This window comes from Chionomys nivalis, chromosome 5 (genome assembly GCF_950005125.1).
Source record: "Chionomys nivalis chromosome 5, mChiNiv1.1, whole genome shotgun sequence".
In the NCBI taxonomy this organism is placed as follows: Eukaryota; Metazoa; Chordata; class Mammalia; order Rodentia; family Cricetidae; genus Chionomys; species Chionomys nivalis.
In genome coordinates, this window is record NC_080090.1 from 2,761,713 (window position 1) to 2,780,802 (window position 19,090).

Genomic DNA, 19,090 nt, shown 5'->3' on the forward strand with positions numbered 1-19,090 from the left:
GGACCTTGAAAGACACTCTGTCCTAAAGCTCTGATAGCTTTACCTAGGAGGTTTCACTTCATCCCTGGACGCTGGGTTTCTGAAACAATTGTTACTTAGAATGCTTGCCAGCAAGCCTGCTGTGAGCAGACAGAACCTGGGCCTGCCTGTGTCTTGGCATCAGACCTCATATCTACATTATGTGCTACATTATGGATGTAAGTCTAGCTGTACACTTCTAAATGTTCAATTTTCTTTAAAAATTCAAGTGAAACACACACAAATAAAGCCATAATAGGCTTTTTTTGATTGTCACATAGGGAAGTAGTTGTCAATTAAATGTTGTGTGTTGCCCATAAGCCACAGAAAAAAAAACAGTTATATTTTCTTCAAGAAAAAAGAAAAATGGTGGATTTTTTACTTTATTTGTGGCAAAATTAATTTATGTTTTCTATTTTAAATTGCTTTTTGTTGTTAATGCTTTTTACTATTTTCAGTGTTTTGGTAATAGTGGCAAAGTTTAGAATTATATTTACTATTCAAAAGTTTGTGAAACTTTGAAAGAACCAGAAAGGGTTTCCCTGTCTAGCTCTGGATGTCCTGGAACTCACTCTGTAGAGCAGACTAGCCTGAAACTTAGGAATCCAACTGCCTATGCCTCCTAGGTACTGGGATTAAAGGCATGTGCCATCACCCATCAAAAGAATTTTTTAAAAATCAGTATTTCTACAGTTCTTTATTCTTTCTATCCTGTCCCCTCTTCCTCTTATTTTTATTTTGTGTATGTGTCTGTGTGTGTGTCTGTGTGTACACGCACATGTGTCTGTGTGTGTGTGTGGCTTTTTGAAGCAGGGACTTATCTTTTGTAACCCAAGGTAGCCTGTATTCACTTTGTATCTCTGACTGGCCTTGAACTTGTGGCAGTGCTCCTGCCTCAGCTTCCCTAATGCTGGAATTATAGTGTGAGCCACCACATGAAGCAGAATTTTTTTTTCTAGCTCATAGTAACCTCTTGAAAGTATTTTATAAGTAAAGCTCTGTTGGCTCTAAGTTTATTGGCATTTATTCAGAGGATTGTTATAAGATACATCATGTGTTTCAAGGTAATAATTTGCATTTTTACAATATTACAATACAAAATTATAATAATTCTGCATTTTAAGACATTAAATATAAAAAAACATAAAGGAAATGCAATAATGAAACCCATTATTTTGTAGACTCTTAAGAATTGATAGGAATATGTAGGAAATTGATGTTAGCAGTGAGAATAAGAACAACAGTCCATGTACTGTGCAGGTGCTACAAATGTAATGAGACTCAGTGGGAAACTTGACCCAGAAAAAAAGAAAAGTCTTTACAAAACCTAATTTAGCTCGAGGCCAGCCTGGACTACAAGAGCTAGTTCCAGGACAGGATCCAAAAAGCTACGGAGAAACCCTGTCTCGAAAAATCAAAAAAAAAACAAAAAACAAAAAACAAAAAAAACCTAATTTAGCCAAAGAAAACCGCATATTTTTGATAATCTGGAGAGTCTTAAATCATGGAAGTTCTAATGAAGCTTTTTCATGCATTAAAAAAAAAAATCCTAAAACAGAAATAGTAATCTCTCTGAAACATTACTTAGTAATGTGTTCTTGTTCTTGGTATTCTCACTGATTTCTAATTTAAAGTAAGCTAATAGTTTTTTGTTTGTTTGTTTTTTTTTTTTTTTTGTTTTTTAAATATGAGACTCTTAATCTCAGGGTTGTGTGCCAAATGGAGCTCTACTAGTAAAAACCTAGAGACAGATATTGGAGTTCAACCTAAAGATCAGAAAAGCAAAGCAGCCAAGTCACTAGAAAGCTCTTCCTTTTTTGAAATCTTCAGACTGAAAGAGAGTGAGTTCCACCTATATTCCTCTCTAGTGCTGGGATTAAAGGCATGTACCACCACCTCCCAGCCTCTATGGCCAACTAGTGTGGCTACTGGGATTAAAGGTGTGTCCCACCACTGCTGGCCTGTATGGCTGACGATTGTTTTGCATTCTGTTCTTCAGACAAGCTTTATTTAATACAACACAAATAAAATATCACTACAAAAATATTTCTTTTATTTCTGAGATTATGATATACTGTCATCATTGCCACTTTCCTTTCCTCCCTCCAAACCCTCCTGTATAACCCTCCTTACTCTCTTTCAAATCCATAGCCTCTTTTTTATTGTTATTGCTTGCATATGTGTATATTTATATGCATACGTATTCCTAAATATAATGTGTTCACCGTCCATAATGTCACTTACATGTGTGTTTTCAGGGCTGACCATTTGGTATTGGGTGACCAGTTGATGTGCTCTTCTCTGAGGAAGACCACCTTGCTTTCAGTGTTCCTTAGTTGCCTTAGTTCTTTGTGTAGCATAGGGGCCTCGTGGTCTTTTCTCTGTCTACTTTTGCATGTTTGTTGTTGTCTTTGTTAGCTTATATATTTTTGTTGTTTTTTTTTTTTAATCAAGGTGTAGCCCTGACTATCTTGAAACTAACTATGTAGACTAAAATGGCCTTGAACTCACAGAGATCTTCTTGCCTCCACCTCCTGAGTGCTGGAATTAAAGGCGTGCATCACCATGCCGAGAAAGCTTATTCTTATTCATACCCTTTCATGGTTATTTACTTAGCTTTCATTTTAGTTCTCAATAGTTTTGTTATTATGACAACTGAGTATAATAACTAATAGAAAGCTGCCAAATGCTTCATTCCATTGAATTCCTTCTTGGTGTCATAGGTTTTCTCATGTAAGTTTCTGCATAGAAATGATCATCTTGTCCCATGATGCTTAGAAAGCTTTTCCCTGTTTTGAGTCAATTTAGTGGTAAATTTAGTGGTAACAGTACTATATACACGTTATATATTTTTAGGGTCTCCCTTCCTATCTCTAACCGTCTTGCTACCCCCATCTCTTTACACATAGTCTTTATCTCTCTCTCTCTCTCTCTCTCTCTCTCTCTCTCTCTCTCTCTCTCTCACTAGACAGAAGATGACTAGTTATTTAAAGTCTGGGTTAGCTGAGACTATATTTTTTACATATATTTCAACTGATTTTTCTCTTATATAGATTGAATACATTATAGCACAATTAATATATTTCTTTAATTGACTTTTTAAAAATCTTTTCTCCTAATTGTTCCTTTTCGCTGTCAATTTTCTGAGGAAATGGCAAAGTAAAATAGCATTTATCTAGACTTTCTGTACTGTACTAAGTATGAACAATTAGTTTGCATGAATGCTAATAATTTAAATCTAAAATTTGACTTATCTTACCTTTTGTGCTTAGTTTTTTGGGGGGATAAGGTTAGGAGCAGTTGAGACAGAGCTTCTCTGTATAGCTCTGGATGTCCTGGAACTCTGTAAACCAGGCTAGTCTTGAACTCAAGAGATCTGCCTGTCTCTGCCTCCCGAGTGTTGGAATTAAAGCTGTGCGCCACTATTGCTATTTGCTTAGCCTTTTTTATTATTGTTATTTTAAAATTTAATTACTAGGGAGAACAACATTCAGGAGCTGGTTTTTCCAGCCTCACCTCTCAGGTTGGCAGGCTTGCATAGCAGGCACAGTTACCCCTTTTATTCCCTGAGCCATCTGGCTCCCCAGTGCTTAGTCTTATTGAACTTGAACTCTGACCTGCCTAGACTTGAGTTCTCTAATCATTTATCAGTGATATTTCAGTGCAGCACAACATTTTGACATCAAGGGCATCTACATGTTTTTAACTTACTACCACAGCTGAAAGGATAATGTCCCACTTCTTTCTTTCTTTCTTTCTTTATTTATTTATTTATTTATTTAATTTATTTATTTTTGTTTTTTCGAGACAGGGTTTCTCTGTGACTTTTGGAGCCTGTCCTGGAACTAGCTCTTGAAGACCAGGCTGGCTCGAACTCATGGAGATCCGCCTGCCTCTGCCTCCCAAGTGCTGGGATTAAAGGCGTGCGCCACCACAGCCCAGCCAACTTCTTTTTTAGTACTGAGATTGGGTGTCATTCATTAAAATAGTTATGAATAATGCCTACTGATATTTTTGCTATAGTGCAGTGCATTTCTGTATAAGAGGCTCTTGGTTCTATAAAAAGAAAAGTTTATATTTAAGATTTTATTAGTGAACAAGTTGCTAAACTATATTTTAATCTTAGGTGTTACGTGTATGAAATTAAATAGATTTTGTAATAAAGAAGAAAAGAAAGTAGATACTATCATTTTTAAACAATAGTATATTAATATATCTCAGTGCAGATAGAATTCTTTCAAAAATTTAAAAGACATTTTATTTTATGTTTGACATTTTGTCTGTATGTATGTCTATACACCACTTGCATGCCTGGTGCCTTCAGAAGCCAAAAAGGGTTTTTTTGGATTTCTGCATTTGGAGTTCCTGCTGCCAAGTCATTTATGGGCCTTAAATCTGGGTTCTCTGTAAGAGCAACCAGTACTCTTTAACTACTGAGCCATCTCTCCAGTCCTTAGAATTATATATGTATTTATATGTGCGTGCATGTGTGTAAAAAGCTGTATCTAAATATAGAACTTTATTTTTTCAAAACTTTCTCTTTGAACTGTGCATCACCCTCCTAAACTGAGTTTGGTTCTGAGGCATGTCTCACTGTACTTCGGTAAGGTGTGTAAGCTCCCGTTGTTGGAGTTTGTGGACTCTCGTGTCCGCGCTTTATACTTTGTCACGTAGGACATGATCTTATTGGCCGAGTCATTAGTGTCCATTTTGTATCTTGTTATAGAAAGTATCTGATTATCAAATTCCTTGCTATTTATTGGATACTGATTTTTTTGTATTATGTATATATTTAAATAAGTTAGGTTTGCTTTAGTCAGATTTCATTATGATAATGTGCTAATGACTTAAGACATTTTAAATCTTTTGGTGAATTATAGGCTGAATGGAGAAGAAATAGGAAAGCTTGGTAGGAACTACGCCACTGAGCATTTTTCATTGGCATTCTTGTTGGAATATTTGAATTTATTATTTAATTAATGTGTGTATTTATTTTTGTGACAGAACTCAATGGAGACCAGGGTGACCTTGAAATCACAGAGCTCTACCTGCTTCTAATTATCTGGAAGCTGGGTTAAAGGCGTGTGCAACCATGCCCAGCTATTAACAGGCAATATGATTTATTTGTTTGTTTATTTGTTTATATCTTGTTGAGACAGTTTCTCACTATGTAGCCCTGGCTGTCCTTAAACTTACTATGTGCAGCAGGCTGATCATGAACTCACAGAAATCACCTGCCTCTGCCTCCAAAGTGCTGGGATTGAAGAAAGTCATGGGTGGACCAGCATGCTCTGTTGATAATTTTGGTACATTTATCTATTGTGTGACACTTAAATCAAATTAAACTTACGTGCTCAAACATTTATTATTATGTAGTATAAAAACATTCAAATTCCCTTTTATTTTTTTAAGTCAAGCTTGTGTAGCCTATGCCAACTTAGAATTTGCTGTGTAGCAAAGGATGACTTTGAATGAGTGCTGGGATTTAAGGGCTGTGCCCCGTGTCTGGTTTTAGCCCGTTGTGCTAGGGATTGAGCCCAGGACTTTGTGCATGTCAGGCGAGCACTCTACCAACCACACCACATCCTGGCCTTTCAGGTTCTTTCTTTGGATTCTGTGAAGTATGCCATATCCCACTGTGTGGTGATAGCACAGCGCACCTTCTCGCTCCTGTCTTACTGTAACTTAGCACTCCTTCGCCACCTTCTCCCTTCCTCTGTCTCTCCGCAGCCTCTAGCTACCATTCTGTCTGCTCAGCTTGTTAATGTTCCAGATGAACGAGAGTGTGTGGTCCCTGCCTTTCTGTTCCTGACTTACTTGGCTTAGCTTGATCCCTAATTCCAAATGATGGTCTTTTCTTGTCCTATTGTATGGATGAGCACATTTTCCTTATTCGTGTGTCAGTCAGTGGATACTTAGGGGTCTTTCTGGTTTGTGGCAACTGAATAGGACTGCAGGAAGCAAGAGAGTCTAAATATCTCTTGAACATACTGATGTCATGTCCTTTGTTCACCGAGGAGTAGGCCTTCTGGGCCATATGGTAGTTCTACTTTTAATGTTTTAATGATTTTTTTTTGCATTTTATATATGTGTATGTGAGTGTTTATGTATGTATGTGCATGTGTGTGGATTTATGGGCCATAGCATCCATATAGACATTAAAGGATAACTTGTAGGTCTTTCTTTGATCATGCAGGTTCTGGGGATTGAACTCAGGTCATTAGTCTTGGCAGCAAACACTTGCTAGACCATCTTGCCAGCCCTAATTTTAATTTTGGAGGGAAATTTCATATTGGTTTCCATTATTAACTGTATTCATTACCCTTTAAATCATGTTCAAAGCTGTTACCAAAGTGACCTTTATTGAGAACTGTTTGTGGGCTGTTACTGTGGAGAGTACACACATACCTCACTCATCTCAGGCCTTTGCGTCCTGCTTTTCTTCTCTTGAGTCTACCAGACGCTACAGAAAAATAAGATTTAACTTGTTTAAAAAAAAAAAAAAAAGAAGAAGCCTCTTGCTGATAAAAAATGCCCGATATTATTTGATAGTATAGTATTCTTGTTTTTTATCTCCCTACAGAGAACCATAGGCAAAATCGCCACATGCTTAGAATTGCGAAGTGCAGCGTTACAGGTAAGTAGAGGTGTTCTTAGCTTTCTGACGTGATTGTTGTGCTGAAATAGTAGACATTCGTGCTGTGTCATCTCAGGAGAGTTTACAGTCAAGGGAATTCCTCAGTAACATGCACACTCACAGGGTTTGGTTCATATGTTGTAAACTATAGCAATCAAAGATGTAGCTTTATTTTTTTTTTCTATTGCATTTAGCCTTAATATTCTGGGAATGTAAAACAAACAAAACCCAGTTTGGAACTTTTCATTTCCTACCTTGAAAGCAAGAAATAGATTTTGAGTCACTTTGAATTTTTGGTTTTACCACTTAAGAGACATAGGGTACAGTGAAATCTTTGTAGTAAAAAGATGTAATGTGCATATTTTAAATTTAGTCCACACAGTCCCAAGAAGAATTTAAACTGGAGGACCTGAAGAAGCTAGAACCAAGTAAGTGTTTTCTTCTGGTGCTCTTGTCGTCTCCTTAGGGAAATAATTCATGGTAGATGTCAACACTGTTTAGCATAGATGGTGGTTTTCTCCTAATACCCAGCTATGTAACATCTTTTTAGTCCTTCTTAAATTCCTGCAATATTTGTGGTAGTTATAATTTGGTGTAAATATCTATTAACCTTTCTTTTATTTTGGTGGCTTTAATAAGATTAGTTTCTTTGACAGACATTTACAGCAGAGTCTAAGGAAGAAGATAAACTATAGTCAGGAATGCCATTCAGTTTACATGGCACAAGAACTGTAGCCCATGCTACGGAATTCTTGCTTGTGGTGTTTATTTTTTTCCTTTTCCTCTAAAACTTTCTGAAGTAAATAATTTCTTTAAATATTTTGGTGGTTAAGATGCTGCCTGAAGGCCACTACCACTCTTTTTTTTTCCTTTTTTGCTGATTCAGATGAATGTTCTCTTTCTTGAAATGTCTGCAGTATGGGCAGAGGTGAATATGACTAAGCAAACCTTAGCCAATACCAGCAAGGCAGGATTGCATGGTTTAACATGCTTTTGTAAACAGGGAAGAACAGCTTTCAGACCCATCTGTTAAGGCAGATTCTAAGTAGGGAATCATAAAATCGTGCATCTTAGAATAGAAAGAATCTCACTTTGTAGTTGAAGAGGAGATAAATCGGCTGTGTTCCACTGCAGCCCCCGATAGCTGGCAGAGCCTGAATCACTGCAGTCCTTCTGGTGTGTCCACACCTTGTGTGAGAGGTGAAAGAACTAAAGAGATGTTCATATCAGCTCCACAAGCTGCCGATTCCCTGCTCATGGCAAGGCTGAGGGAGGTAGACGTAAGTGACCGAGGAAGTGGGAACGTGCTTGTAATGGAAGGACCAGGCTCTGAGGTTTGCAGCGTCTGTGCTCAGCAGGGTCAGATTTCTGTTGTTTTGCTTGGGTTGGTAGAGAGAAGCAACAAAAACACAGAAACCCAGATCTGTGACTTTGGCTTTTCCACAATTGTTAGATGATCATATTTCATCTCTTCAGAGCAAGGTTCTTCTGCATATGGCAAGAATTAGGATGAACTGTCATTTTAATAGTTTTGGTGTTTTATGTAATGCAGACATAATTTTTTTGTTACAAGAACTGTAATTTTATATTTCTAAGTAGTTCTTACCTGTTCTCAGTGAATATAGAAATGCCAATTAAATAATGTAAACATTTTTAATTTTTTCTGATCACATTTTCCTATTCATAGAACTTTTATGGTTTCTTTTAAAAACGTTAACAAATACTTTATATAGTTTTTTATTGGTAGCTTCAGTGAATGTTATTTAGAAACCATAAAATTCACTAATTTAGAGTTATAATTACTCATTTTTTATTGTCTTGACAGTGTATCATTTCCACAGTCGATTTCAGGGTATTTTCACCACCATGAAAAGAAGCCCTGTATCCACTAGCATCACTGGTTCTCTCATTCAGATTCTGACCCTCTCCAGTCACCAGGTCTAGGCAACCACTAGTTTGTCTATAAATTTGCCTAGTCTGAACATTTTACACAAATGGAATAATATATGGTCTTCCATGACTGGCTATGTCTAAGATATTTTGGAGAAAAGCACATTAGATGGCTTTAATTAAAGATTATAACTCTGAGACTGGTGTTCTCAATGGTAGAGCACATAGCCAGCGTGTGTGAGGCATCCCCAGAACCACAAGGAAACAAACAAATGCAGCAAGGTCACAGCTGCCTTCTTTCTCCCTGCATTCAGTTTAGTTTTCCTGCCTTGCTCTATTCTGCCCTGTCATACACAAAAGTAGCTTCTTTATTAACCAATGGTAAAAAAAACAAAAAACAAAAAACAACAAAAAAAAAACCCCCATATTTATAACATAAAGGAATCCCACATCACTATAAACTCAGTAAATTTGTGCTGTATTTAGTAGATTTGAATGAACTGCAAGGGGATGACAAGTCCATTTTTTTGTGAGTTTGAGAGGCTGGGGGACTGATTCTCAGTAAGAGAGGACACTAAACGTGTCAGAGTGGTAAAAGTTCATAAAACTGAATGGTCCTCAGCTGCTGGTGCAAGACTGTAAAACACTTAAAAAGTGAAGCCTGGAACTAGCAAGGTGGCTCAGAATATGAAGACACTTGCCACCAAGCCTGACTACTTGAGGTCAATCCCCAGGACCCACATAATGGAAGGAAAGAACCTATTCCCAAAAGCTGTCCTCTACAGTGCATGCACACAAAATACATAAAATGTAACAAGAAAAAAAACAGTGAGTCCTGGCTGATGGAAGCAGGCCACAGGGACATTCCTGTGGTTGGAGTGTACATAGGAGTGCATGTGCTTTCAGAGGTCACGACAGGGTCTCATCCATAGGAACTGAAGTTAGAGATGGTTGTGAACCACCCTGAGTGGGTGCTTGGAACTGAACTGTGTGATTCTCTCAAAGAATAACACATGCTCTTAAACACGGAGGCATCTCTCTAATCCAAGTATTTCTATTCCAAAGCACTAATACCTGAAAAAAGAAGTGTACAAAAAGCAAAATATTTGCAACTGTGGTGTCTTAGGGTTTTACTGCTGTGGAGACCCCGTGACCATGGCAACTCTTCTAAAGAAACATTTCATTGAGGGTCTCCCTTACAGTTCAGAGGGTCAGTCCATTACCATCATGGCAGAGAACATGACGGTGTGCAGGCTGGAGGAGTAGTGAGAGTCCTACATCTTGCAGGCAACAGAAAATCTACTGAGACCCTGGGTGGTATCCTGAGCATAGGAAACCTCAAAACCTACCCCCACAGTGACACACTTCTCCAACAAGGCCAAAACTACCCTAACAAAGTCACACCTCTTAATACTGCCACTTCCTTTGGGACCATTTTTTTTCAAGCTACCACATGCATGCCTGTAATCATTCCACTTTGAAGGTGGAGGCGGGAGGATTAGGAATTCAAGTTTAACCTCAACTATGTAGTGAGCATGAGGCCAGCCTGGGCTACATTAGACCCTATGTCCTCTCATTTTCCTAAGAGAAAACATTCTTTGTAACCGATGTAACTTTCAATGTCTTTCACATATTTTAAAGGTTGGTTTTTTTTTCCCCTTTTATTATTAGAAAATATGACTTCTGTGTCAACTAATATTAATGACAGTGTCATTCTCTCTACCATAATACTATATGATTAACTGCTATTTACTGAGTTAACTGTAATCATAAAGTGTTGACAGAGGTTTCTGTCCCACCCAGTTCTGCAGCCATTCAGTCCCAAAGAAACACACAGAGGCCTACACTAATTATAAACTGGTTGGCCTATTAACTCAGGCTTTCTTATTAATTAACTCTTACATCTTACCTTAACCCATAATTCTTGGCTGTGTTAGCCATGTGGCTTGGTACCTTTTTCAGTGAGGCATTCTGATCTTCCTCTGCATCTGGGTGATGACTGCAGACTGAGCCTTTCCTCTTCCCAGAATTCTCCTGTTCTGGTTGCCCCACCTATACTTCCTACCTGGCTACTGGCCAATCAGCATTTTATTAAACCAGTACAAGTGATAAATCTTTACAGAGTACATTACCGTTGTCCCACAGCACTTCTCCCTCTTTTTTTTCCAAAACAAGAACTCTGAATCTAATTTCCTTTGTTTAGCTTTTTTCCTGACCATTATCCATAGTAACTTGTAACTAGCACTCTAAACAAAGACAAACATCCACAATCCATTTTTGGGGAATATGAGTGTAGTTTTCTAGGCTACTTCCTGCTGATTGGGGTCGCTTATAATCTTTTGGGGACCTAAAGAAAATTTAAGATATGGTCAAGTCCTGACTGGAATATTCTTTGAGCTTGATCATCTCAGCAGCAGTCTTGAGGCTGTTCTTGATTTCAAAGGAAACTCCAACAGAGGTCCTCTGACATGTTGGATCATCTGGGAAATCTGCTCTCATCAGAGATTTCTCAGAGGGTCTTCCTTATTCAAACCTGATTTTTCTTAACCCAGAATGAATCCACAACCTCCCATTTCCTGTGGAAACAAAAACAAAACCTCTTCTCCAAAGTAACGTATCTTTTGACTTAAATTTTGAAGTCAAAGCACTTTCAAAATATATGTTGGATTAATCTAGTAACATTTATAATCAAATGTCTTTTAGCATCTGTTGGTCCTTCCTCAGTCATCACAATTCAAAGACAACAACATACAGTATCCAAACTCTGTATATTTTCCATCTTCACATTACTTTATTTTAAACTCTATTTCTTTTATTTTTAATTTTTAATTTTTTTTTTTTTTTTTGGTTTTTCGAGACAGGGTTTCTCTGTAGCTTTGGTGCCTGTCCTGGAACTAGCTCTTGTAGACCAGGCTGGCCTCTAACTCCCAGAGATCCTCCTGCCTCTGCCTCCCGAGTGCTGGGATTAAAGGCGTGCGCCACCACCGCCCAGCTTGATTTTTGTTTTTAAGATAGGGTTTCTCTTTGTGTCTTTGGCTGTCCTGGAACTCACTCTGTCCTTGAACACACAGAGATACACCTGTCTCTGCCACCCAAATGCTGGGATTAAAGGTGTGTGCCACTACGCCCAAGGACTTTATTTTTCTTTTTTCTCCCAAGTGTACATATATTTTTAAGCACACTGTAATCTGTTCAGAGGTTTTTTTGTCTGGTTCTATCTTACTGTATATCTTTCTTTTTCTCACCACATGAGTCTTTAATTTGCTAAACAGTATGGCTAAAATTAAAGCCATGGCTTTGACAGCTGGATCCACCCCATTCCTTAGCTTTCTGAGTGTCTAGCTTCATGTCAGAGGTACTGACGGGAGCCATGTTTATTGCCACAACTCTATGAAGTTTTAAAGTCCCTGCCACCACCAAGAAGCATGCTGTTAGCTATTCATAAACACCATTTAAGTGTTTGGTGGTGGGGCCTCGAGCTGCAAGGTTTTTGCAGCTAAAGCTGAGTCAGGAAGCCTCTCTTAAATTAGATGCTTGCCCCTAGCAAACAGAGTCCACCTGAGAAAATGCTGCTACCAAGAAGCCATGCTTAACTCTGTTCTTTTGTGTCTAGAATTGCTTCCCAAGCTCTCTCAGATTTTATGTTGATGTAGTTGGCCATGTTGGCTCCATTTGTTATCCATCTTCAGAAGGGATGTTACTATGCTTTGAAAAGGCGGAACTCTTTGTGAGGCAGGAAACACTAGAATTCTAGTCAGTCACAATGGAAAGCCATGGCAAATAGTAATTCATGCATAACAGTGCAGGTTTCTGCTTACTCTCTTTTTAAGCACTGAGACCTAAAAACAAAGAAAAATGAAAAAGACATTTATACAGATACAGCTGAGTATGGTTGTGTTCAACACTTCAAAATTTCCCCTGTATCTCATATATATTCTTTAATTTTAGTTTACTCTGTAATCTGTAAAGGAAGTGGCATTTCCATTTTAGGACTGGGAAAACTAAATAGTTTACATGACTTTAGAATAGCTACACACTTTCATTATTGGTGAAATTGCAGGGCAGACGTTTTATTTAAACCACTTTGGTCTCATATAGTCCTTTCTTGCTTGTAAACTTTCTATTATTTGAAGAAGTCAAATCTCACTGGATGTGGTGGGGCATGCTTGTTCAAGAGGCTGAGGTGGGTAGATTGCCATAAGTTACATAGTGAGTTCTAGGCTAGGTTGGGATATAGAGTGAAACTCTGTCTCAAAAATAGCAAGCCCCCCAAAGCTCTACTTCCTTCTCTGTGCCTTTATTGCTCTTGTTTCTCCAGTACTGGAAAGTTCCAACCCTGCTGTGACTGTGGGTGATGCCTCTATCCTGGGTCACAGCTCCAGTGTCTTCTGACAACAGTTTTGGACGTTGACCATGTGGGTTCCAGCTGCTCCACTGTTTCTGTGTGTCTGTCCTAACAGTAGCCACATTTACACATTAGCTTATCTACTTGTCAGCATCCTTGATCTGCTTTTCTTGGGTTTGGTCTAAGGTCCAAATGGGAGCTTTGGCTGAGTGTGTATCTCAACCTCCAACCTACCACAGCCAGTGTACAAGTCTAAAGACTTCACTTCAGGATAAGCTCTAGTCTGTCTAGATCTGTAGAATGTTACTGTAGGTAATAAGATTTTATTATAAGAGAGTCATCAGAAGAACAACCTTTCTGTTGTACATCTTTCCAGTTTTATGCTGTTGAGGGGACATTTACTCAGGACAGAATAAAGCAGGATGTGTTGCTCCTCCCCTGTCCTCTGTGACACTGCCATTTAGCTTCCCACATTTGTATATTATCTGGTCTTTTGGGTGACATGTTTGTTGTTTGTTTCTCATGAGTTTGGTTTAAGATCCTTTTAAGGGTTCTTGATCACGGTGTATCTAAGAGTCCTAACATTGTGGTCACTAAGTACACAGTTACTGAGAAAAAGTAAGATAGTGGGAGAGTGAAGGCAAGCTAAAGAGAAAGAGTATAAACCAAAGAGAACTGTGACTTCTGACATTTTTTTCCACACTGGATTCTATGAGTGCACATATAAGAAGTTGGGTAAAAACTGACAATCATTGGAGCATGTCATGCGATTGCAACCTGTGCCCTCTGGATACCCTCTTTAGAGGCTATTTGCTAAGTACCAATATGCCCTACCTCTTTCAGCTCTGAACTATGTGACTGCAAAATTAAAGGCTGAGTGTACTGAGCACTAAGTTCCAGGGGCCTTTTGTGTTGTCCATTTCATGCTGTGGATTCACCTTCTTATAATTTGCAGCTTGTTACTGGGACCCTTACATAAGGCTGGAAATGAAACACTGAATTATAGACTTAGAGTAATTCTGTAGACCCAGCCGCATTGCAGAGCATCTCCCTCCCTCTAAGCTCACATGCCCAAAGGGAGCTGTGAATGTAACCACAGGCAGGACACAGGTACTACGTGGAGTACAGAAGTCTCCATGTTGTCTGGAGACTTCTCCTTAGGATTTATTCTGCTGTGTCTATGTCTGTAAATATATAGACATAAGCAGTAAATTTCATCATAAAAGGAGATGTATAACTGCCAACATAAACCATATCAGTCTGGTAACATCCTGGAGAAAACTCAAAACAGATGAAGATATGCTCCTGTATCTCTTTAATTGTCATCTTTGATGTCAGGAGGACCCTGCATCTCACCCAGGATCTTGTACACATTAGGATATGTTTTGGTGACCTAATTTTCTCAGACTGCAAACAAGTACAGTGGCTCTGGAATGATAATTTGGGAATTTGAAAATATGTTTAAATGCTCATGGTAAAATTTATTAAAAACTAGCTCTGTGAGCTAAAATTTAGTTTTTTATAGAAAAATTCATGTTTCCACTGGGTGACTGTGGCACATGCCTTTAATTCCACTCAGGAGGCAGAGGCAGACAGATCTCTGTGAGTTCGAGGCCAGCCTGGTCTACAGAACAAGTTCCTGGACAGGCTCCAAAGCTACACAGAGAAACCCTGCCTTGAAAAACCAAAAAAGAAAAAAGGAAGAAGAATTCATGTTTCTTTGTCTTTTTATTGCAGTCTTGAAGAATATCCTTACATATAATAAAGAATTCCCATTTGATGTTCAGCCTATCCCATTAAGGTAAATAAGTATTTATATTCATCTTCTGCTCTTGCTGTCCTCTTTATACCCAGTTTTCGGTTATGTTTGTTGTTGTTTTATCCACTTTGGTATCTTTGATATGATTGACACCAACACTGGTAACAATATGTTAACTCTTATAATACTCAGCATCCTGTGGAACAGCTGCGAGGCCTTGTTGGTGTATTAAGTATTCTAGTTCATTGTTTAGTTTTTTTTTTCTCTCTCTCTTCCATGTAGACGAATTTTAGCACCTGGTGAAGAAGAGAATTTGGAATTTGAAGAAGATGAAGAAGGTGGTGCTGGAGCAGGCCCTCCTGATTCTTTTTCTGCTAGAGTTCCTGGTGGGCATCCTTACACAGAACATACACTGTTTTATCCAGTGGGACACTTGGTCTGCTAGTGCAGCGTAAAACCTTTCCAAAGCCCTTGCCATAAACTAAGTTCCATGGCCAGGCCACTGTCCTGGTTATCTCAGCACACAGTGATTGATAGGGCCATCTGTGTTAGTGGTCCTCAGAACACATGTTAAGTGATTCACCAGGACTCACAGCTAGAAGCTATGCACGAGAACACAGGAGCAAAATTAGCCAAAGGAAAAGGCATATGGACCAAATCAGAGGAAAATGGGTGCAAAGTCCAAAGCCCCTTTCCCTGTGCTGCCAGCCACATAGGCAGTATTTAATTCGTACTCTACCAAGTTGTGACAGCATTGTGAAGGGTGAAATGTCTACTTAGAGATTTAGCACACAGAACTGCTGTTGTTAATTGATCACAGAATCATTTTCTACCTACTATAGACCAAAATTATAGGTTTCAGAAGGAAAGAGTGTTCAGCACAATCTATACTGCTCACATAGTTCAGGTATTGTAAGATGAGCAGGACAGATAGAAATCCTCATCAGATCTAAGATCCCAAGTGCCAACCTGTAACCAGAGGCTTTTCTCTGTTCTACCTGGTCCCGCTGGACTGGGTTCTCTCCAACCCATTGGTCCCCTACAGCTGCTTATAAAATAATCATTCAGAGGCTTAATATTAATTATAATTGTTTGACCAATGGCTCAGACTTATTATTAACTAGCTCTTACAACTTAAATTAACCCATTTCTATTAGTCTATATTTTACCACGAGGCTTGTGGCTTCTTAACTCCGTCTTACTTCCCCAGTGACTGCTAGTGTCTCCCTGACTCTGTTCTCCCTATATCTCTGCTTGGATTTCCCGCCCTGCTCTGTTCTGTCTAGCTATTGACCAAATCAACTTTTTTGTTAACCAATGGTAATAAAATATATTCACAGCATACAGAGGGGTTATCCCATAGCACCAGCCACAGGCCAAACTTTGTCTTGATCCTGCGGTATCAGCCTGTCCTGTGTTATATAATCAGTCTTTAACCAAATTGTGGTTGGTATAAGTAGGCCCAGGTGGGCAGATACTGGAGCACTACCTTCATCTAAGAGGAGTGAAGGGTATAGTGAGTTGTTTTTATTTGTAGAAGAGCTTGGATGAGGATCTTTTCTCCCTGTGATTATAAATAACTTCAGGGAAATTACACATAGTAGCTGTTGCTGCTGACAGGCCTTCTCGCGTACAAGGCATTATTTCTGGTCTGTTTTGCTTTTGAAGACATATGATTATTTCTATAATTTTTTAAAAATATTTATTTATTTGTTATGTATACAACATTCTGCCTCTGTGTATGTCTGCAGGCCAGAAGAGGGCACCAGACCTCATTACAGATGGTTGTGAGCCACCATGTGGTTGCCGGGAATTGAACTCAGGACCTTTGGAAGAGCAGACAATGCTCTTAACCACTGAGCCATCTCTCCAGCCCTATTTCTATAATTTTTAATTTTATTTTATTTATTCATTTTTCAAAAACTTTTATGTGTGAGTGCTTTGCCTACATGTATGTATATGTACCATATGCATGCCTAGTACCTACAGAGTGCTTGCCACTACCAATGTTGAGTTAAGCACAATTTTCATTTTATTTTTATTATATATTGGATGTTTAGCCTACAGGTTTGACTGTACACATACTATATGCATGCAGTGCATTTGGAGTCCAGAAGAGGGCATCGGGTCTTCTGGGCCTGGAGTTTCAGACAGTTGTTGAGCCATCATATGGTCGCTGGGAATCAAAGCTTGGACCTCTGGAAGATCAATCAATGCTCTTAGTTACCAAGCCATCTCTATCCCTGCTAGTTAAGCGCATTTTTCTGTAGGCTTTTTTAAAAGCACAAACGGTGAAGAAAGGGATTGAGAAATCTAACTGTGGGAGATGCCATTACAGAGCAGTCATTCCGGCAGCCTGAGCTGTGCTCTGTGGCTGGACAGCAGCCATGCTGACTGTCTTCTGGAAGAACTAGTAGAGGTCTGATAGGTGTGGGAGCATCGAGGTGCCCCTGGCATAGGTGTGTCCATATGGTGAAATTCAGCAAGCTGCACTTAAAATTTAGGCATTTAAATGTATATTTTATGTTTCAGTGCAATTCTTTTTAAAAGAAAAGCCACTAGCTGGGCGGTGGTGGCGCACGCCTTTAATCCCAGCACTTGGAAGGCAGAGGCAGGTGGATCTCTGTGAGTTCGAGGCCAGCCTGGTCTAGAAGAGCTAGTTCCAGGACAGGAACCGAAAAGCTACGGAGAAACCCTGTCTCGAAAAATCAAAAAAAGAAAAAGAAAAGAAAAGCCACTAGTAAGCTGTTTATAAGACATGAAACCAGAACTTTTTCTAATGTATTAGAGATCTCTTACAACTTAATAAGGAAAGGACATCTCAAGAGAAATGTGGGAAAAACTAATTGAACACCCTCTTCAGGAAGGAGAAAATCCAAATCCGTGATCTGATAGAAAGCTGTGAGGCACTGTTAGCCATCAGAGACCATACAAGTTCCAGTGAGGTCAGTGCCTGCCACACCTAAGCTGATTCAAATGAAGCATCTGAGAAACAAAGTGCCTGCGGAGCACAGCAGGACCACTGTACTGCACTGCACAGCAGGACACTGTACTGCACTGCACAGCAGGACACTGTACTGCACTGCACAGCAGGACACTGTACTGCACTGCACAGCAGGACACTGTACTGCACTGCACAGCAGGACACTGTACTGCACTGCACAGCAGGACACTGTACTGCACTGCACAGCAGGACTGTACTGCACTGTTGGTGGGGACAGAAAGGGAACTCCACGGTAGGAGCTGATGACTTAGGAATTCCTGTTTGAGAGAAGTTTGTATGAGAATATGTTCACCACTGTGTGCATAGTGTTAAAAAAATCAAAAGTTGATAACTAGATGTCCATTAACAGAAGAATTAGGGCATAAATTTCATTATTTATCTAATAAATTTTATATAATCACATGAACCTTTTTTGTAGAAGAACTCAACTAAATATAAGTACTCCCATTTCTTTCATAAAATTTCAAAGGTATCTCTTACCTTTCTGAAGTTTGTGTCTGAGTCCAGTGAAAAGCACTCGTTCTGTAGGTGCCTGTATTTGTAATCGGACTGTCAAAGACAGTGTAGACAGTCATGGGTTTTTGTGTATATGTCTAGAATTTCTCCTGTCCCGTTAAGTTTTGTTAATGAAACACTGCAGTGAAGGCCATCCCCACTCTTACTTTTGTGTTGTCTTGGTATTTAAATGAGGGAGTAAGATTAGGAGCTCCCACAATCTAGCACATGGGGACTGAGGCTGGAGAGTTGCCTTGAGTGTGAGTCAGCCTGCGCTACATGAGACCCTGTCCTTCACAACAAGCACCAAACCCACCAAAAAATTAACACATCTTAAAACTATTATTTTTAATAGCATTATTGTAGTATTCATATAAAATTTGCCTACTATTTGTTGATTCTTGATTTATAAAAAAATCTATTTAGAATTTATAAATTCTAGATTTATAAAGTGGCATCCGTGACCACCTTCCATTTTACGTTTTCCTTGGCCCCCCCCACCAGTTTCCTCACACCTGTTCACTGTCAATCAGGTGTTCATTTTAGAAGGTACTGAATCTTGTTCTCGGATTCTTCATTGTTAAAAGTAGGGTAGCACATTGAATAGAAAGGAAAGATACAAGCCAAATCCTATGTAAGTGTTGTATCTGAAAGTCGTTTAACTTCTGCACACACGCTGGGTTAAAATTGACCTTTTTTTTTTTTTTTTTTTTTTTTGAGGGTTGGGGTGCTCTTCTCTTTGAGTGGGTTTTTAGGTTTTTTTGGTGGGGGCATGGTCTGTGTGTAGTATATGTGTGCCTGGTGCGTGCGCCTAAGTTTTGGGAACACATGCCATGCACACAGACTTGGAGACCAGAGCAGAATGTGGAGTGTATTCAGCAGCAGCCTCTACCTTATTCCTTGAGGCAGAGTCTGAACTGGAATCTCAGCATTTGAGGCTGG

The 19,090-nt window shown here is 39.1% G+C and overlaps 1 protein-coding gene across 1 annotated transcript in view; it reads left to right on the forward strand.

Annotated features, from left to right (window-relative positions):
* The window catches only part of Aida (axin interactor, dorsalization associated), a 38,178-nt gene that overhangs the window by 7,923 nt on the left and 11,165 nt on the right, over window positions 1-19,090 (forward strand). The window contains exons 3-6 of the mRNA XM_057769246.1: window positions 6,602-6,655; window positions 7,029-7,083; window positions 14,628-14,691; window positions 14,932-15,035. Coding sequence (XP_057625229.1) covers window positions 6,602-6,655; window positions 7,029-7,083; window positions 14,628-14,691; window positions 14,932-15,035 — 277 coding nt within the window. The remainder of the gene's footprint in view (window positions 1-6,601; window positions 6,656-7,028; window positions 7,084-14,627; window positions 14,692-14,931; window positions 15,036-19,090) is intronic.